Source organism: Astatotilapia calliptera, chromosome 19 (genome assembly GCF_900246225.1).
Source record: "Astatotilapia calliptera chromosome 19, fAstCal1.2, whole genome shotgun sequence".
Taxonomy (NCBI): domain Eukaryota; kingdom Metazoa; phylum Chordata; class Actinopteri; order Cichliformes; family Cichlidae; genus Astatotilapia; species Astatotilapia calliptera.
The window spans coordinates 29,301,583-29,323,502 of NC_039320.1; the positions used below are offsets into that span (position 1 = coordinate 29,301,583).

At 42.0% G+C, this 21,920-nt stretch overlaps 1 protein-coding gene across 7 annotated transcripts in view; it reads right to left on the minus strand.

Annotated features, from left to right (window-relative positions):
• nrxn3a (neurexin 3a) overlaps positions 1-21,920 on the minus strand; it is a 208,152-nt gene that overhangs the window by 156,636 nt on the left and 29,596 nt on the right. For 6 of the 7 annotated variants that reach the window (XR_003270631.1, XR_003270630.1, XM_026151866.1 and 3 more), the window contains exons 3-5: positions 16,191-16,214; positions 15,067-15,093; positions 13,541-13,552 (exon numbers count right to left, since the gene is read on the minus strand). Coding sequence is in view for 4 of the 7 variants with exons in the window: in XM_026151866.1 (XP_026007651.1) it covers positions 13,541-13,552; positions 15,067-15,093; positions 16,191-16,214 (63 nt within the window). In the remaining 3 variants the exon portion in view is untranslated. Of the gene's footprint in view, positions 1-13,483; positions 13,504-13,540; positions 13,553-15,066; positions 15,094-16,190; positions 16,215-21,920 lie in introns of those variants that run through there. The other variant, XM_026151868.1, reaches the window with a different exon arrangement.

Consider the following 21,920-nt stretch of genomic DNA (forward strand, 5'->3'; position numbering starts at 1 on the left):
TAATCTCTCTCTTTCCTCCTCCATCTTTCTCTCACTCAATTTCTCTTCCTGAGCTGCTGCTCGTGTCAGTCCCCTCTGGGGGGTGAGAAATGTTGTTGGTAGGAATCTGGATTTAATCGTTTCCCAGATCGACACTATGTTTTTCTTCCCCTGAAGCATGTTTCATTCACCCACCCCCATAACCTCCTCTTTGAAATGTTGTCTAGGTTGTGCTCTGCAGCAGAAAAATGTTTGCTTTACGGCAAATGGACTACTGGGACTGAAATCTTAATGGGTTGCAATCCACTGTGTGGTCTGTGGGACAGTGTCAGTGTTCTGCTTCACTGTTTGCAGATGCATTCTGCAGCTAAATAAAAAACTGTTAGACAATTCCTGATTTTCATACTCTACTCTTAATAGTGTTATCAGAACAATAGCAAGCTGTAAGTTATAGACTGCTTTAGAACTCATATGGCAGCGTCTTGTCTCAAATACACTGAAACAATTAGGTTGAAATATTCAATTTAAAAAAACATCTGCATTTGTTTGCATTATTTCAAATTCATCATATGCAAAAACAAAAGAGACCTTGATGTTGTATGGTTGACACCAGCTTCAAGTGTTTGCAGTTTGCAGTCAGTGCAGAGCCTTGAAGAGCTTTCAGAGAACACCTTCATCAACTGAAAGTGATTTTGATTTGAAAAATAATCTTACCTTTTCTTCACCAATGAAAAAAAAACTTCAGTTCAACTTTACCTGTATAGTTCCCATTCACAACAGTCATTACAAGCTGCTTTATTAAAGGCTAAAGACCCTTTGTATTTTTATATTCTTACATTTATATATTTTTTAGTTGGATAAAGTAAGAGAGAACGAGTATTAGTTACTATATAAGCACACAGGGATTACAAGGCAGTGTCCCAGCAGGGCACAAAGTTATGAGACAGATTTAATGGTGTTTAGTTAAAAGCTGTTCTAGGTGCTTATTGCTCAGTAGCACCTTCCAGAGGGCGGCAGGCACAAAACCACGAAGGGTAATATGTTTATTAAATGAAGCCTTCGTGAACCAATGTTTCAAATATTTCTCTCTCTCTCTCTCACACACACACACACACACACACACACACACACACACACACACACACATTTGACACGGTAAAAATAAGGTTTTAGTCAGCCTTGACATATTGCACTGTGTCATTGTTTATTTAGCCAAAATAAGCCAAAATGCACCTGATTAACTGATGATCAGCTAATCAGTGCCAAGAAAGGATGACATCAGCAAGCTGCCCTTCAGTCTGTGAATGTTTACGAGGTCATTTGTAAACAATCTGAAGTCTACAGTGAGAATAATTATTCAAAGTGGAAAACATTTATGACAATTACCATTATTCCCAGGAACGCATGTCCCATCACATTCACCAAAAGGTCAGGCCGTTAGGGTCTCAATAAATATCTTAATACACACCCCAACACTTAGCACATCTTAATACAAAGTTATGCATAGTTCATCGCATCTGAAATGACTTAACAAACAAAGTGGAGATGTTTGGCAACGATGCACAGCGCCACACAACGACAGCATGTCAGCATAAATACCTCATACAGACTGTCAGTGGTGGAAGGATAATGTTTGGCTTTGTTTTGCAGCCACAGGCCCAGGCGTGCTGCAGTCATTGAATCCATGATCTCTTCTGCATGCCAAAGTATTTTAGATTAATATGTAAGGCTATCTGTCTAAACGCTAAAGTGTGCTCCAAACAAGGAAATGCAACAGGACAATAATCCCAAGCACATCAGCAAATTTACAACAAAACAAGAACAACAAGTGTTGCAATTTCACAGTGATAACAGTGAAGATATCAGCCGTTCTGACAGGAAATGAAAGAACTGCTCATAAACAAATGTCCACAAACCTCAATGGAACACTGAAGCAACACTGTAACAATTATATGACCAAAACTGCACAACAAGAGAGCACTAAAGTTAAACTGTTGAATGATGGGGTGCACTTTCATACGCTGCTTCTGCATTTTGCCTTCGTTTTGCAGGTAAATTGTGTGGGCTGGTACCAGAGAACCCAAGAGAATTAAGCTTTGTCAGTGTTTGTGTTCTCTCTCTCTCAGTGTGTGTTTTGCCTCTATTTTTGTTGCCACTGCTGTTTGTTGACACGTGACCTGTGCCAGTAAGGTACATGGCACAGTATGGCCCTGCATGAACAGCTTGGCTGTGAGTAGCTCGCCAGTATGAATCACATGGCAAGTCGTGTAGTTCCTAGAAAACGTATTATTCATTGTATGGTGCGTGTGACTTTTCAAAATGTGGTAACATATAAGATCACAGGGTAATAAGATGAGATGCGCTTTTTCATCTCAGCAGACCACGGCTTCTCTGTGTGAGGATCTAAACGTATTCTACGCTAGATTCGACACAGCGAACACCATGAGACCGGACAGTGTGCGCACCGCGGATGACGTCAGTGCGCACACTGTGTCTGAGGAGGATGTGCGGAAGTGCTTCAGGAAGGTGAACGCACGCAAAGCTACTGGTCCGGACGGGATTCCCGGCCGCGTCCTCAAGTCATGCGCGGCTCAGCTGGCTGGAGTGTTCACGCACATCTTCAACCTTTCCCTCTCTCTGTCTGTAGTCCCAGCCTGCTTCAAAATGGCCACCATCGTCCCTGTACCCAAATCCTCCACCATCTTCTCATTGAACGACTGGCAACCTGTAGCCCTGACCCCCATCGTAAGCAAATGCTTCGAGAAGCTGGTCAGGGACTTCATCTGCTCTGCACTACCCGACTCACTGGACCCTCTACAGTTTGCATACCGCCACAACAGGTCCACTGATGATGCCATAGCCCTGACACTACACACTGCCCTGTCACACCTGGAGAAGAGAGACACGTATGTGAGAATGCTGTTTGTAGATTACAGCTCAGCATTCAATACCATCGTTCCCTCGAAGCTGGACAGGAAACTGCAGGATCTAGGACTGAGTAGCTCCCTCTGCAGCTGGATCCTTAGCTTCCTGTCTGACAGACGCCAGGTGGTCAGACTGGGCAGCATCACCTCATCCCCCATCACACTGAACACTGGTGCTCCACAGGGGTGTGTACTGAGCCCTCTCCTGTACTCACTCTACACCTACGACTGCACAGCCACTAACAGCTCCAACATCATTGTGAAGTTTGCGGACGACACTACAGTGGTGGGTCTTATCACCAACGGTGATGAGACGGCTTACAGGGAGGAGGTCAGCGCCCTGACCCACTGGTGTCAAGACAACCATCTCACCCTCAACGTCGCAAAGACAAAGGAGTTGATAGTGGACTTCCGGAGGTGCAGAGAAGTACACATCCCCATCACCATCAACGGCGCTGCTGTGGAGAGAGTGAGCAGCTTCCGGTTCCTTGGCGTACATCTGGCTGAGGATCTTACGTGGTCAGTACACACAAACAAAACAGTGAAGAAGGCGCAGCAGCGCCTCTTCTTTCTCAGGAGACTGAAAAGATTCGGCATGAGCCCCCGCATCCTCAGGACCTTCTATCACTGTGCCATTGAGAGCATCCTCACTGGATGCATCACCACCTGGTATGGCAACAGCACCGCCTACAACTGCAAAGCTCTCCAGCGAGTAGTGCGGTGCTCTGAACGGATAATTGGAGGTGAGCTTCCCTCCCTCCAAGACATCTACAGGAAGCGCTGCCTGAGGAAAGCGGGGAGGATCATCAAGGACTCCAGTCACCCCAGCCATAAACTGTTCAGACTGCTTCCATCAGGAAGGAGGTTCTGCAGCATCCGGTCCCGTACCAGCAGACTGAGAGACAGCTTCTTCCATCAGGCCATCAGACTGCTGAACACGTCATAGACACCTCAGCTTCACTACTGGAACTTTAACATTATGCACTCCATACTGTACAGTAATGCCACTGTTTTGCACATGTCTCACTCTGTATATTTTATATATTTTATTTATTGTTTACTCTATTTAATTTGTAAAATATGTGTACACACACACACACACACACACACACACACACGTAGAAAAATATTTAGTATACACATCCAGAAATGCATATACTATTATATATTGTACATATATTTATTACTTTCAGATGTAACTCTGTTGCTTGTGAAGCTCGCACACAAGAATTTCACTCGCATGTACTGTACCAATGTACCTGCACATGTGATGTGACAATAAAAGTGATTTGATTTGGGAAATTATTTGTTACATCATTTAAAAATTACATTAAAAACAACAAACATATAACAAATAGCAAATAAGTAGAATGGCACATAAGATCTCTGGGTCCTAGAGCCTGTCACATCTGCTGCCAGTCTGTCACAAAGATAACAGTCAACCATTCACACATTTTGGTCATTTTAAACCTTTCGGAATAACCTGGAAAGAACCCACGAAGGCAAGGGGAGAACATGGAACATGTAAACATCGTTCTCCACCTTCCTCCAAAGACGGCCTGGGTTTGAACTCACCAGCCTGATGGAAACTTTCTGTATGAAGTTTGAATGTTCTGCCTGTATCTGCATCAACCCAGGTACAAACGAAACACCAAAGTAAGAGTGGAAAAAAATAAAATGAATTGTAACATGTACATGTGTATTCACAGCTTTTGCTCAATACTTTGTTGAAGCCCCTTTGGCAGCAGTTACAGTCTTTTTGAGTATGACACTAGACAAAGTTTCTTCTTTGCAGAACCTCAGAAGCTCCATCAGCTTGGATGGAAAACGTCAGTGCACAGCCATTTTCAGATCTCTTCAGAGGAGTTCCATTGGGTTCAGGTCTGGGCTCTGACCACTCAAGGATGTTCACATGATCCTGAAGTTAATCATTTGTTATCTTCACCGCGTGCTTCGGGTCATTGTCCTCTTTAAAGACAAACCTGTCGAAGGTCCAGAGCGCTCTGAAGCAGGTTTAGATCAAAGATGTCTCTGTACATCGCTGCAGTGATTAGTCTCCCAAAATGCTTTTGTGTATTCTTTTCAAATTCATTTAAAAACAAACAAAGACGCTTTTTCTTAAATTCACAGAGATGAGGGTTATCGTGTTATCTGCAGTAATAAATCTATAATCTATAATCAAAATATGCGAGGGATCATTTTTTTGGTTTCAGCAGATGATTCTGTGAGTTGTTAAAAGCAGGTCTGCAGTGCTACCAGTGTTACAGAACATCAGTACAAAAATACATCTCACAGTGCTGAATTTGGAAATGAATACTGACATGGATAAAATAAATAAAACTGGGACTAACACTGATCCAACACCAAGTAACTGATATAAATGTTTTAGAAGTGCAAGCTGTAATATTGCTGCTTTGTTGTTACGACTTTAACTAAGCCAATAAAATAACTGCTTTCCAGGGTGAACTAACAGCATATTTCACCCTGATTCCTGGATACACTCATAGGCCTACTCATCATCTACCTGCTGTCATTGATGCATTGATATTATTGGCTAGCCTCAGAGTCTGGCACACTTACCAGAACTCAGTCAAGCACAGAAAACCCAAATGTCCAAGCATCCCCCACTCCCACATCGCTGTGTCCATGACCTGATCTAACAGCTTCACAGGATTTTCAGATTTATTTTAGAGGCCAATTTTACTCAGCACTGGATCAATGTGTGTACTTGAATATCTGTATTGATGGGCTTTCTTCAAGGTGGCACCCATGTTTGGTTGCCGCTGCTGGTGTAGTTTTTTATTGCCGGCCATCGCCATTTGCAGCGTTATGTTTTTCTTTTGTATGCTGTTTGAATTCATGATCGACGTACATTACGGATTCATTGGACAGCTAATGTGACAGCTGGAGCAACTACAGCAAAGCCTTTCCTCCATTCTGTGTTCCTCAGTGGAGTGTTTGATACTGTACACAACACACAGAGTTATTATCGAGGTGAAACAGGCAGCATTGGAGGCTAGCTTCTTGGCTGTGGGGAGACTCCCAGCGCCTGTGGCCAGTTCCTCTCCTGTCACTTGGCAGGCACACTGCCCTGCTGTCTGTGGCTCTGGGTCCACGGCTCGATGGCAGAATGGTCATCTGGGTCTGTTTCACTGGTGGCAGCGATGTCCTCTCATCAGTGATCGTTTTATCTGTTTTAGGAGTCAATGCAGGTTCGCAGATGTGTACAGGTGTTGAATTCCAGTGAGCTGCTGAATGTCCCAATCAATGGTCACCAATCCAGTTTGCCCTGTTTAATGTTTACATTATTTATTCTAAATAATCTCTTTATTAAGGACTCTGTAGAGTTGATGTTGCTGACTCGGACGTGGCAGCGACATATAGATTATATTCACTTCTCTGGCTGCTCCGTCAATGGAACGTCGTGTCTTTTGAGTCATAGCAGAGGACTTGCTGCCTGATGAACTCAAACCGGTTTTCTTCATTTGAGTTACAGACGATTAAGGTCGGTTCTCCGAAAACCTTTTATTTTAATCTATTACCTGCTGGCATTGCTGGACTCTTTTTTAACTGAATTTAATGACCTTTGTCATTTTTCATTAGATGGATGTAACACTGGGAGATTTTAACCTTCATATTGACGAACTCTTGATTGATGGACTCTTGTAGGACAGCTGCTGATCTCATCATTATCACAGAGTATTTTAACTTTCAGCAACATGTTTCTGGCCCTGCACATATAATAATCCCCACATTTCATGACACTTTTCTTTCATCCTTTGACTTTCAATCTATTCAGGTACAGGAGCAACTCTGAAACAAAATATTGTCCAATGGTAACATGTTTGTCCTTGGATAAATATTTGTCATTTTATGAGATATTGTCACAAGTTAGAACATTTATGGGTGGCCTCCTCACCTGATGCAACAATATTGTCTCTTCCAATATTCCACATGCACCAGGTCTGAGTACAATGAGTTTTTGAACAATTTGTAAATTAGGTCACTGACATTAGTATTTCTCCATCACTGTCTCAATAATGTCCCCCAAATTCAAGCCCCCTCGATGTCCTTCCTACTTTTGTTTTTAATTAGTGTGTTTGACTGTGTTTGACTGTGTTTGACTGTGTTGGCCACTGTATCATGGAAAGGATTATTGCTCAGTTTCCAGCTCAAACAAGCTGCTGTTGGGCCAAAGAAACCACAGTAGACGCACCTCTGTCGAATAGTTACAGACCAGTCTAGAATTCTGTGTCAAAGGTTTTGGAAAAAGAGTAACAGCAGAGCAGCTGAACTACTTATTAGAGAAAGACAATATTATGGATATGTCTCAGTATTGTTTTCACAAACTGCACTCTATCGAAACTGCTTTAACATTTCGGTTTAATTGTATATTAGGTTGATACTTTATTGCAGTATCTTTACAAACAAGCTATAGGCTCATGTACTATCTATCAGAGAGATTTTTTACTGTTTGTATGAATCAAGTGATGTCTGAAGCAACAGCAAGATAACATGCATGGTAGTGATATTGTTCACTCATCGTCATAAACACCAGTGAAAACAGAAAAGTGCATCCTCACAGGCAACAAAACTGAATACGGTTTTATCTCAGGAAAGACTTTACAACTCAGAACTGTTCACATTACAAACTAGTTTCAGCTACGATTGCGACAGCTTTATTGCCAGTGTGCATTTTTGCACACACTCTCTTAACTGCTTCATCACAACGCATAGGCTTATGTAAAGGAGCAGAAGGTATACAAAAATGCAATAAAAGAAAAAATACAAACAGAGAACGAAGCTAACAAAAACTGATGAGCCAAAGAAAGAGGGGCAGGCAGTGAAGGAAAGACAATAAAAGAGGAGTAAAAAGATGCAGAGTAAGAAAGCAAAGACAGATAAGTAGAGCAGAGAGGGTGACTGACCATGGAAATAATAAAAAGACAAAAAGAGTCTGACCAGATATCTGAACAAGATGAGGACAGAATCGCTTTATGTCAGCCCAAAACATCAAGAAATGTGACTCCACAACTGCAGACGCACCAAATTTTATTATTCCTTTCTTGCTCTGCTATTCTGCCACCAGTGAGCTGCCATGCAAATGGAGCCAGAACGGAGCCTCTTGTCTGCCTAACACGAGACAACAGGGAGCCTGTGTATGTGTGTGATACCTAATAATGTCTACATCTTGCTCAAGGATTAGACACAGTAACAAGAAAAACCGCACAGGTGGTGAGGGAAGAGGAATCTCCAGGAGCTTACACAAGCTTTTTCTGTGAATGGGGGAAGCCATCACAGGTGTACACAGCGAGATCCAGCCAATCACAGCTTCTCAGGACAAACACCCGACAATCTTTTTGCACTGAAGACTTTGTACCAACACCTACTGCAGCTCTTAAATTTCCAAATGAATTGGCATGCTGAAGTATTATGTGATCATCAAACATAGAGTGGCACCAACTGTACATGCAGTGGAACAAGTCTTTTTAAGTTCAATTAATACTTTATAAAATTATAACAGACGGGAGGCTTTCTGCTTTATAAATCCAGTACACTCTATACTATCTAGAATTTCAGTAGCACATTTACAATCACACATATTAAAGATGTGATGAAGCTGAAAGTAGAAAATGTATTTTAACAGTCCAATGTTAAAAGAAAAAAACTGCTAGCCCTTATGGTAAATGGCCTGTATTTGTATAGCGCTTTACTAGTCCCTAAGGACCCCAAAGCGCTTTACATATCCAGCCATCCACCCATATTCACACACTGGTGATGGCAGCTACATTGCAGCCACAGCCACCCTTTGTCGCACTGACAGAGGCGAGGCTGCTGGACACTGGCGCCACCGGGCCCTCTGACCACCACCAGTAGGCAATGGGTGAAGTGTCTTGCCCAAGGACACAACGACCGAGAGTGTCCAAGCCGGGGATCAAACCGGCAACCTTCCGATTACAAGGCGACCTCCCAACTCTTGAGCCACGATCGCCCTGGGAAGTATTTCTTTCCAAAGACTCAACAGGTTTTATTGGGACTGCAAAGTCCAGCAGTGATTGCTGGACTCTGGACAGGATGGAATGCTGGTGGATCCGAGTTTTAAATCTACCAGACAGGTTGACCTTGTTGACCTTGGTAAGCCACTTTCCAAGTTCTTGATTTAGCTTCTGGATTCTTTCAGGCTTACCCAAACTCTTGACTGGTTGCTCAATGATGGATGAGATGACCGTCCCTAAAATCAGCCAATTCAACTTCCCTTCCTTCAGCACCATGGGCCATTACTTGGAGGGCTTGAAAATTATCCTAGCTCACGTGATGAGCTTAGAAGGATGCTTCCAGGACTATTCTGAGTAGACCAATTGGCAGGTTTTCAGAGAGGCAGCAATTCATGATGGCGGCAGTGGCGTGTCCAGCAGGGTGGCCTGGGGGGGCACAGGCCACCCCCCCAACCAGACTGGCCACCCCAGGTGCCACCCCAAAGGCAAAACAATAAAATTCAATCAAATATCAAATGTCCGATTATGTTTTCACGGTGAAGCTCAGATATCCAAGTGTAAGTGAATGCAGCACCGGCTTCTGCGCTATGTGCATCACGTTAGCAAAGGTAGGAGAGCCAAGCAGAAAGACGGCACTGAAGGAAACAATTTTTCGGTGAAAGAAAATGAGGACAGAATAAATGTCCCGGTAAGTAATATCAAGTTTGTTGAGTTTAGTAAACTTCGGCGAAATTAGAATACCAAGGAAAAAATAACACTTAAAGAATTATTGCAGCTGTGGAATATTTCAGACAGTATGCTACTGAGGGCAGCTAACATAAGAGTTATGAGTTATAAGATATAATCCAAGTCGTAACATTGCTGTATGGAGCTGCAGATTTGGTTGCAGGTTAACATAGCTGGACTGGCCATCGGGCATACCGGGCATATGCCCGGTGACTTATTTTTTATTTTTTTTGTAATGGCATGAACAATGAGAGGTGGTGGATTGGCCAGATGCAGGTCGATGTGTAGAAATAACTCCGTTGTTTGGTGGTGGCTATGGCGGAGCTTCCACAGAGGCAACAGGTGGATGAGGGAAGGGGAGGCAGGAGGAGAGCCCCGAGGCAGCCACCAGTCCGAGTGTCAGGTGAACTGAACTTCAGGTAAGAAGTTATGACCTGCAGTCTATCTGGGTCAGATATAAACCAAGTTTAGGTGGAGTTTATTTTCGTTGTGCTGACTTTTTACCCTCAGTTGCAATAACTCGTACTGTGTTCTAGCCAGCTTGACAGAGTTTATATACAGCTGGGTGGGTGCTATGATGTTACTGATAGTGAACTTTATTTTATTCATAAGGTTAGTTAGTAGAGTTGCCAACGGCTCCTTAAAAAAATGGAATGGTCCCTCAATCAGAGAAAATATTACACGTTTCGTATTGAGCTGAGAAGAGACGCAGTTTGTCCCGGACTTTAGCTAGAATGGAAAAAAGACACAAAGCTGGATTTATTCTGTCGTTACGCTGCACAGCTGCCTCTTCTTCTCTCATTCTCTCCCCTCCCTCTCCTGTTGCTACTTCAATCATGAAACTGATCAATGATCAGCTGATCGGCTTTTCTCTCTTGTTTATTTATCGCCCACTTTGTGCCAGAAAGAGGAAACCAGCGGATGTCGCGCTAAACAACAGCAGCACGTTTAAGCTTGATCAGCTGTTGTTAGAATTTATTTAATATTAATTTCTAGTATCAGCTGATGTTTGCTGGAGCCACAGCTGTAAAGCTGCTGGTCATGATGTCGGTTTGGATATGTGGTGAGAGGGAAACATGAAGATGAAACCAGGAGATGTCCTTACTGAACCATCAGAGCTGAACAGGTGATGGAGAAACAGGTTTACCTTTTAGGTGACATGAATGAGTTGAAGGGAAGTTATGACCTGTTTCTGAGAGACAAATAACACCAGGATCCTTTTTCTACGTAGCTGACAACTGGTAACTGTGCAGGGGCGGGTCTAGCAAAGTGTTGCCAGGGGGCCAGGTAGGGCATTAACAGGGAGAGGGGGCACAAAGAAATACTTTTCTTTCTTATTCTCATTTAAAATATCTAGCTTTTAAAAAATAATTATCTAAATCTTACAACCAAAGTTTTTATCTGACGTAAAATGTATAGAAATCATACATATACCAACAAGACTGTACATCACTGTCACCACAGGGTTTGTTTTCATTCAAAGTCTTTATGGCTTTAATACCTGGTGGGCCGGTCTCTAGTCAAAATGCCAGATTTTCTGTCCCAGTCCAGCCCTGCAGGTTAATACTGGCAGTGTCACGATGCCAGCTGACTGTATTTCATCATCAGCCAGTGTTGTTCTTGATCAATATTACCAAAGTTGACCATAAGGCAGCATAGAAAGTATTTACTTGCTTTCAGGTTTTATTCAAATGTTAGTCTTTTCAGTTGTTTCTCCACTTTTTTCCTGTTTCAAAATCAAACACCAGTTTGTGAGAAGATTATCTTCTTTTTTTAACAGGCAGATAAAGTTTTGCATCGGCTAATTTGTCAATTGTTTGTTACAAATGTTTGTATTTTATTATTCAAAAATGTTTTTGCCCAAAACATATGTGCACTATATGTCAGTAAAAATACTATGCAAATATTGCTGTCCTTGAATGCTGAGTAAACACTGACAAAGCACTGATTGTATCTCTTGTACTTTATCAACGCAGTATCTAAAAACTTTGCACCGTAGTGGTTAAAATCTCATTCTAATAAGAGTTAAAAGTGCATTTGGTTATTAGGTTTATAGGATTATTGAATTATGGTTAACGGTTGGTAGATTTTTTTTAAAAAACATTATCTGCCAATTACATCTGCCACCCTTCTCCAAATCTGTGCCCCTACCTGGCCCCCCAACAAAAATTTTCTAGACACGCCACTGGATGGCGGGGTGGACTTTAAAGTCTTTTGCTTGCTCAGATTGTGGATACATCAGCAAGTGCAATGTGTAACACAAAGGTTATAATCATCTCTCCTAATCAGAAACCCTGGCTAAATGTGGAGGTGAGATCTCTGAAGGATACAGGGCTCAGCGTTTGCATCTGAAGATCCAGTGGCACTGAGAAGAGCAGGGAGGGAATTGGATGCAGATATTAAACTGGGAAAGGCAACCTATGCCCAAAATATACATGGTCATTTTTTCACCAGTGGCCCTTGAAGCATGTGGAAGGAAATAAAGAGCATCACTGGGTTTTAAGACTGTGTGCTCAGGAACTCACCATGGTGTTGACAATTTTAACATCTCTCTCTCTCTGGCTTTGGTCCATTGTTTTCCCAGTGCCCAAAGACCCAGCTGAGAAAGCCATGAGTAACTATTGCCTGGTGGCTTTCACCCCACTTATCATGAAGTGGCTGGAATGGCTGCTTTTGGCCCCATTCAGGAGTCAGTTGACATCAGTGTGGGTCCACAGCAGCATGCATACAGGAAGAACCAGTCTGTCATCCACTCTGCTCTCATGCATGTGTCAGCCTGCTCTTTCTGAACTCTGACTCTGTATTTAATACCATCATTCCACAGACACTAACCAATAAGCTGTTACTGTGTGTAACTGGGTGCTGGACGTCTTGACATGCAGGCCATCCTCCACCATCAAACTTAAAGCCAGCTCTCCACAACGGTGTGTATGGTGGCCTCTACTGTGTACACTTCTCACGTGATTACTCAGCAAAGTATCCAGGCAATCATATTCTGAAGTTTGTAGATGGCTGTTGTTGGTCTGATCTCTGATCTCTACGTACAGGAAAGAGGTGGAAGAGCAACCTCACATGGGCCACGAATTCAGCCAGTATTATGAAGGAAGCTGATCAATGACTGTTTTTCATGAGGAGGCTGAAGTAGCTGATCTTGGGGTACCGTGTTCTGGTGGAGAGTGTTCTGACTTCTTCTATAATTGTCTGTTATGGCAACTGCTCTGAGGCTGACAAGACGGCGCTGCAGAAATCTGCCCAAAAGGTCACCAACAGCAGTTTCCCTTCTCTGGAGCACGTTTATATTAAGAGATGCAGAATCGGGTATTGAACATCAACAGCATCTATCTAAAAACTAAATTACTGGAAAGCTTAAATGATCTGCTGTTCTGTATCAGTGGTCTGTTTGCATGATTTTGCTTGATAAGATGAATTATCAGTAACATAAATAAACTAAATGCACCTACATTGTTCTCAGACCACAACACACTGGTTACATTTTGAGCATTGTTTAAGGACAACCTGCTCTGTCACTGGTTCCATCAGCCAGGAGAAGATCCTTTATTTTCTCCTGGTTGTTCTGTAAACTGCCCCACAGTGACGCTTGTTCTTTTAACATGTGCAGCTTCTGCACAGGTGTACTGTATACAACTCAGATCAAATTACAAAACACATGCACGCTTTTATAAACAAGCAGAAAGCAACACAGTGTGTTTTTTTCCTTCTTCAATTAAAGTTGGCTTAATTACTTGCTTACTCCAAGCACTCTCTGTGAAAAGCCATTACACAAGAGAAGTGAATACAGACAAATACACACCTTTAAAACATCAAACACATAACACTGCACTGCTCTTAAACACTCACAGAGCAACCGTCGCTTTTCATAGAGGTGGAAAAGGAAAGATTTTGAAAAAGCTGTACCTTTGCTTTTAGCTAGAAGAGCAGGGGAGGCGGAGACAGCACAGAATCCACAGCCAAGAGTGCCCAGAGAGGGGAGAAGAAGAAGAGGGAAATTTAGTCCAAATTATAGCAGACACCAACCATATCATGTCATAGAATTCAATAATGCACAGCACCATCTTTGATGTAACTGTACATCTCAAACACATGAAAGCCACGAGCAGTAACTACTCAAATAGAGGACTTCTGGGAAAAGGGGCGGATAGAACACTCATCAGGAAAATGAGGAAATTTGTATAATATCTAAAAGTAGAGATGCATGCATGAAAATAAACTTACAATATATATTACATGACCATGCAGAGCTGTTTCACTAATTTACCCTTTCATTCATACTCATGCATTTTGTCCCGTTTCTACTGACATTCATTCCTCTTCTTTCCACTGCATACTTTCACCTCTCCGGTCTTCCTACTCTCACTAGACATCTCAGTGTGTCTCTCTTGACATTACGACACGTTTTCTCCAGATAGAAATAGTGCAGCCCTTCTGACCTTCTCTATACTTCTCCATCAACATTCTCAGAGCAAGCATCACATTTGTAATTCTCGTTCTGCTGCTCACTGATCATCGGGTCACTTTAAAAACTCTTTCTCATAGCTTCATGGTATGGTTCCACTCCCTCTGTAGCCATCAGTACCGGCACAGCTCCTCTCTCCTAGACATCTACACACCTGCACCAGTGTGTGATGTGGACCAAGTGCCTTTCACTCTCAATCCCTTTTTAAAGCTGCTCACTTCCTCCTTATTAATTCTCTGCACTTTCTGAATCACTAACTTTCCTCCATCCATCCTAATCTCTCTCTCATCTTTCTTCATTTATCTGCTTCTCAGAGTACTCCTCCCATCTTCGTACCACACCTGTAACTTGTTACTACATTTCCATCTCTATTCCTTTTTTTTTAGTGTGCGCAGTGAACACCCGTGTCCATCTCTATCACTAATCACCCTGACCTGTTTCACATTGTTTCTAGCTCAATCACTGCCAATCCATCTTTCTCCTTAGTGTCACGTTTTACATACAAACCAATAAAAGCCTTTTTCTTTGCCTTTCCCACTCCTTCCTTTGGGAAATGCCTTTTCTGTCCTGTGCATCCTCATTCCACCAAAAGACAATTGTCCTTGTCTTCTTTCCTCTGTCCACAGTATAAATCATACACCTCCTTGGCTGTTTCTGTCTCACTTCATCTCTGAACTTCCTCCTTCAACTTCCACCCTGTAACGCTTGGCTCTGCCCGATTTCCAGAAACACTCTACAGACTACGTCTGATGCTGCCCACTGTAGCTACAGTCTCTCCAGGACAACACATTTCAGGAAAAAAACAAGCTTTGTTTGTTACAGTTTTCTTAGGACAGTAAAAAGAAGGAGAGAGGGGAAATAAAATAACATCGTGTATTGAACAACACCATCAAAAACAACCACAGCACAGCACAACAGAGTCACAACCAAAGATAGACTTGTAGCAAAGACATAAAGAGAGGCATACCTTGCTCTGCCATCATATGTGCAAGGCCTTAAGAAAATAGGAAAGGTATAAAAGAGAGGAAAGAGAGAGAATATTTCAGCAAAGAGAACACTTAGTTTCAATACCCTCTGGTATTGTGATGATTCATGCTTTTACTCATAGTGAAAGCATAACATCAGATCACACAGGTGCCACAAAGCTTCCTGTGCCTGAGCAGGAGGCTTCCTCGTAACGAGTATAACACATAAAAAGCTCATGTGTGCTTTTTACGTTTGTGTAGCAGAACTCAACTGACCTGCTGTACAGACATAAAAATGCGATTTCTGCTCTTTGCTCTTTGGCTGTTTGAGGCAGCAAACACAAATTATAAACACATTATTGAAATGTCTTCAGTTTATTAGTTTATGTCCCTGTCACGCTAACACACAGCTGCTTATTTAAACATCCAGTTGATGGGAGTGACATGTCTGTTTTTCTGTTTCTGGTTATTGTCCAGTTCTATTTTTTGGTTTAGTCTTTTTTTAGTATTATAGCTGCTTTAAAATGAATTGTGACAGAATATATAATATTTTAAATATGATTTCCTGAAGGCCAGCTCGTGAGCTGTCCAAGCATTTGACACACCATGAATGTCCTGTGAAGTTTTAGTCCACAAGAACTGAATTTCATCACTTTTGTGCAAAGACAGTAAAATAATGAGAATTAATGCAATGCTCTAGTTTAATAAATTCTTTGTTTTCAATCAGATACTTAAATATCTCTATAGAACTTGTTAGAGGTAAGTAATCTGTAACTACTGGTATGATGAGACAGCCCAAGAGGCAGGATCCTATAATCTGTGTTGAAAATCAGATTTCTGAAGGAATAAACAGAAATAGTATGGACATTTGTAACTGAAAGATAAACCTAATATCTGCACATGGTTGAATAATTAACACATAGTGTCATAGTAATAGTCTTAGTCATTTGTCCCTCCTTTGTAAAAGAAATATCCCATTTCAGGGAATGCAATGTGAATTATGTTAAAGCACAGACAGGAAAATTTCATTAAGCTGGAACAGTAGCTTCACATTGTCGTCACCAAGTCTGTTTGCACTTGTCTGAATATCTGCTTCCATCTGACATTATTCACTAAAAACACTCACCTGGCATGTTGTTGCTGTTGATTTCTAGAGCAAAAAAAAGGAGACAAAGAAAACAAGCAAAGGTAGTATTAGAAACACACTTGTTTCTTGCATGCTGACTATCATGCAAATAATTACACACATAGTTCATACAGAGGGCTGGCAGTACACTCAGCCTTTTGCATGTTCTTTACAATGCAGAATGTTTCAGCAAGTAGCACTTAAAGCAGCAGCACTTTGAACCACAATCACAACAGGAAATACAAACAGAAATGTTCAGCACAAAAAGGCATTTGTTCTCACGCATGTGTGCATTTCCCCTTATCCTGCATTGAAGTCACATTACCTCATTTATTCTGTAATAGTATACTGTTACTACAGCACGAAGACATGCAAAGAAAAAATAAAAATGTCAAATGTTAAAGCCAGAAAGGCCCTAATGTCAAAGATCTACGGTTGTGGTCTGAGACTCATTATGGGCATCTTTCAGGGTGGAGTAACTGTACAGAACAGATCTTTATTTAAGTATTAGGTGCAATCCCCAACCTCAGTATAAATACAGGATCTACATGTCTACATTAATCCCCATGAATATCTGGTGAAATGTCCCTTAGCAAGTTGAACCTTAACAGGATACGTTTGTATCAACAAGCTTGTGACAAAACTCTGGTTGGATAACTGACCACAGTTCTCTTTCTTAGCTCTTGGATCTTCAGGCCAATCAGAAGAGTGCTGCCAAACAAATTATGCTGACAGAAAGAAGTCAATCATGATCACTAACAAAACGTTTAACAGGCCTTGGCCTTGTCATGTTATAAAACATCCATCCATCCATCCATCCTCATCCGCTTTATCCGAGTATAAAATAATAATGCAGAATTCAGCTGACTGCAGTGAGATTTTACACACTTTATTTATTTGAGCCTGTATATGCACCTTTGACCCTGCGTGGGTTAGATGATGATGATTGGATGTGAACTTGTGATCACAACTGCATGTTTGCATATCCACAGATACAAATGTGGAAATATGGAGCTATTTGAGCTTTTGTCACAGATGCAAGAAAACTGAGCTTCTATATGAGTTTCAATCTATTTTTTACGTACAAATTTACTTACATTAGCAAAATAATCCACTAAGACAATGATGGCAACAAAAAAATAGATCTCTGTATAACTTAGTTTGCTACACAGAACTCATACTGTATGCTGTTAAAAGCAGTACAAATTATCATTGCAACTAATATTTATTTACCTTGAACACAGGCTTGGAGAGAAACCCAACAAAATCAGTGATTTAAAGCCACTGGAAACCAATTTTAGGTGGAACATTGTTTGCTTGCTTCTTAATCCAGTTAACCTGTAAATCACTTAATTCAAGAAATGAATAATTGTGGAATCTATAAAGAACAAGTTAGCAAAGAACAAATTTTAGATTGTATTTCTCTGCTATTGTTGTTCCTGGGAGCCTGTCACAACAGCATGAAATATCTTTCCATGTGTTCAGTTGAAACTTTGAAAATGCAAACTTCACACATAGACTGGGACTACATTTCAACCAGTGGTGCTGAGGATCTTGTCAAAATGATAAACGCAGAAAAGTACCAGCAGATTGTGATCCTCCATGCTATAGCATCTCAAAAGCATCACATGTACTGCTTCATTTTTCAGTATGTCATTAATCCCAAATAGGCATAGCTGGACTGGCCATCGGCAATTTTTCTTTTTTTCGTTTTTTTCCCGTAACGGTATAAACAATGAAAGGTGGAGGATTGGCCAGATGCTGGGAGATGTGTAAAAATAACTCAGTTGTTTGGTGGTGGCTATGGCGGGGCTTCCACAGATTCAGTAACATTAGCAAGTGGTGGAGGGCAGCAGGTGCAACACGCTGGCAGGTGGATGAAATGCAGGAGGAGCAGAGACCCGAGGCGGTGAACTGAACTTCAGGTAAGAAGTTATGACCTGCAGTCTCTCTGGGTCAGATATAAACCAAGTTTAGGTGGAGTTTATTCTCGTTATGCTGAGTTTTTACAGTCAGTTACAATAACTCGTACTGCGTACTAGCTAGCATGACGGAGTTTATATACAGCTGGGCGGGTGCTATGATGTTAATGATGTTGAACTTGTTTTGTCTTATTTTATTTATAAGGTTAGTTAGTAGAGTTTCCAACCGTCCAGTAAAAAACAGAATCGAAAAGAAAATATTACGCGTTTCGTGTTGAGGTGAAAAGGAACAGTTTGTCCCGGACTTCAGCTACAATGAAAAAGACACAAAGCTGGAATTATTGTCTTTGCTGCACAGCTGCCTCTTCTTTTCTCATCCTCTCCCCCTCCCTCTCCTGTTTCTACTTCAATCATGAAACTGATCAGTGATCAGCTGATCGGCTTTTCTCTCTCGTTTATTTATCGTCCACTTTGCGCCAGAAAGAGGAAACTAGCGGATGTCGCGCTAAACAACAGCAGCACGTTTAAGCTTGATCAGCTGATGTTAGAATGTGTTTAATATTAATTTCTAGTATCAGCTGATGTTTGCTGGAGCCACAGCTGTAAAGCTGCTGGTCATGATGTCTGTTTGGATATGTGGTGAGAGGGAAACATGAAGATGAAACCAGGAGATGTCCTTACTGAATCATCAGAGCTGAACAGGTGATGGAGAAACAGGTTTACCTTTTAGGTGACATGAATGGGTTGAAGGGAAGTTATGACCTGTTTCTGAGAGACTAATAACACCAGGATCCTTTTTTTTAATGTAGCTGACAGCTGGTAACTGTGCAGGGGCGGGTCTAGGAAAGTTTTGCCAGGGGGGCAGGTGGGGCATTAAAAGGGAAAGGGGGGCACAAAGAAATACTTTTCATTCTTATTCTCATTTAAAATGTCTCACTTTTAACAAATAATTATCTGAATCTTGCAACAAATGTTTTCATCTGATGTAAAATGTATAGAAATCCATTATTGTACATAGTAATTTTTTTAGGGTGCTATCATAATTTAGTTTAGTTTAGTTAGTCCCAACACTGCTGACAACTGATCCATTCTGTAGTTGGTATCCGTAGCCAGTCTTGTCAATGATCTCACTGAGGGGATTCAGGCCTATGCAGAACAGCAGTGGGGACAGAGCGTCTCCTTGGTAGATCCCTCACTTGATGGTGACTTGTGCTATGGGCTTGAGGTTGGCCTCTAGTGTTGTACGCCACACCCCCACTGGAGTGCACTCCAAACTGTACGGCCTCAAGGTTAATGCCGAGAAGACCAAAGTCCTGACCACCGACGGCTTACCAACGATCATCCATCTCGACGGTGTGCAGATCAAACAAGTCCAACAATTTCAATATCTGGGGTCCCTCGTCGAGGAGAAGAAAGTGGCATCATCAGTGGAGAGACGCTCCAGAATTGGGCAGGCGGCGGCAGCATTCGCTTCCCTGCTCTGGTGCATCTGGAAGAAGAACAACATCTCATTGGCGACAAAGATCCGCCTTTACCGAACCCTGATCATGCCCATTCTACTTTACGCCGCAGAGACGTGGACAATGCTCAAACACAACCTGAGCAAGCTCGAAGTTTTCCAAATGCATTGCCTTAGATGCATTCTCGGCGTTTCCCTTCGCGACCGTCATTCGAATGACATCTACCTCACCAGCTGCGGCAGCCAACCGACGATCGGCCACCTAATCCAGCGCCGCCGATTTCGTTGGTTTGGCCACATTTGTCGAATGGACCCGAGCCGCTACCCCCATGGCCTACTCTGGTTGACCCGCCCCACCGATTGGAGGGTGCATCGAAATGCACCAAAGAAGACATGGATGAAACAAATCCCGGATGATTTGAAGGCCCTTCGACTTGACCTCGAGCAGGCAAGAACCATCGCCCTAGATCGAAAAGCGTGGAAGATAATCGTTGGTCAAGCAAGAGAACCTGCGGCACCTACAGCAGCGTACTGGTTGCGCGGCAGACCACCACCGCTGGTCACCCGCTAAGGACAAGAAGAGAAGAGAGACACCCCCACTGAGTTCCTGATGAAGTCCTGTTGATGTTGCATAGGTCTAGGCCTTCCAGGATCCAGGTGTGGGGCACTGAGTCATAGGCCTTCTTGTAGTCAATCCAGGTGGTGCACAGGTTGTCTTGCAGTCTCGGGTGACTGCTCCATCTACCAGTAGCTGGTGTTTTCTGCCTTTGGTATTCTTGCTAATTCCTTTCTCATCTATTGAGCCATGTTCATCTTAGCCGCTATGATGCCTGACAGGAGCTTCCACGTGGTGCTGAGGCGGGTTATTGGTCGGTAGTTGGAGGGGACCGGTCCCTTCTGGGGGTCCTTGGGTGTCAGGACTGCCCAGCCTTCGGTTAGCCATTCTGGGTATCTCTCATTGACTGGCTGGTTATTAGCTGGTTCATATGTACGATGGAGTGCAGTCAGCTTCTTCAGCCAGTAGGCGTGAATCATGTCAGGGCTTGGTGGTGTCCAACTCCTCATACTGGAAAGCCAGTCTTGGATGTCTGCCTGTTCAGAAAGGTTGCTGTGGTCTGATATTAGGTCCACCAGCTACTTGGCATTGGTGTAGTGTAAGTAACGGAACCCCATAACTAAGAAGATTCCTCATTTACATTAACAACAAATGGAAGTCTGTCAGATAGAGTCGAGTCACACCATTACAGCACAGTTCCTTTGATACCAATTGTGTGCTCTAATCTATATAATAAAATATTATTGTCAAGAATATCAAATGATGCACTGAGGTGTAGCACGATAAGTTGCCTCAAGGCACTATATAAAATAACACTGAATTGAATTAAACTGAATCGAATAAGTCCACTTTCTGAGGCAATGTAAAGATAATTGGTAACATTCACTCGTGCTGTTTCTGCACTATAGTCTGAATCCTGACTGAAACTCCGCAAATAAACAAGTTCTTTGCATACACTTGTCCAGCTATTTTTGAACTATTCTTACAATATTTTGTTAATAAAATGAAGCATAGAAATTGGTCTATACAATAATTTGCTATGACAGTAAAAGCTTTTTTAAGTAAATAATTAATTGCCGCAATCGTAAAACAGGTATGTTTTAATAAAGATAAACTGATCATATTTAAAACTGAAACATTAATGAATTGTAGGAATTAGACTTATTGATGATTTAAAGGAGAAAATGAATGAAAATAAGTAAATAAGGATAGGAGGGTAACAGTACTAGCAAACATCAGCGACCACTACAGGCACGTCTGTGGGAAGGCGACTTTTAAAGAAATGAGTGAAGTCATCACTAGTCAAAGCTAAAGCAATAGCTCAACAGAGCTCAAACTCTCTGTTAGCCTGGGTACAAGGCTGACAACCTGGCAGGTTCCCATTTTCCTCTTTCTTACATATGGTAAGATGTCCTAGCTTTACAAAGACCCTTTTTTTTTCTTATAGAGCAATTATTTATCCAGGCCAAATGAAGATCTTCTAAATTAGCAAGGTGTCATTTCCTCTCCAACTTATGAGTTCTTTACTTGAAGGCTCATATTTGTGGGTTGTACCAGGGAGTCAAATGTCTCTGACTGGTTGCTTTCTTTTTCAGAAGAGCCACAGTATCCAGATTTGTATGCAGTCATGAATTAATACTGCTGCAAGATAACGGACTTCTGTACATAAAGTACAATTTAGGTAGCTGTTGCTCTTTGTTACTATTGCAAGTCATTCCCTTTTGTCTCTACTGCAGCTATGTTTGGTCTCTTCCTGTTAAACTGAAATTCTTCTATTAACTTATCAATTCTCC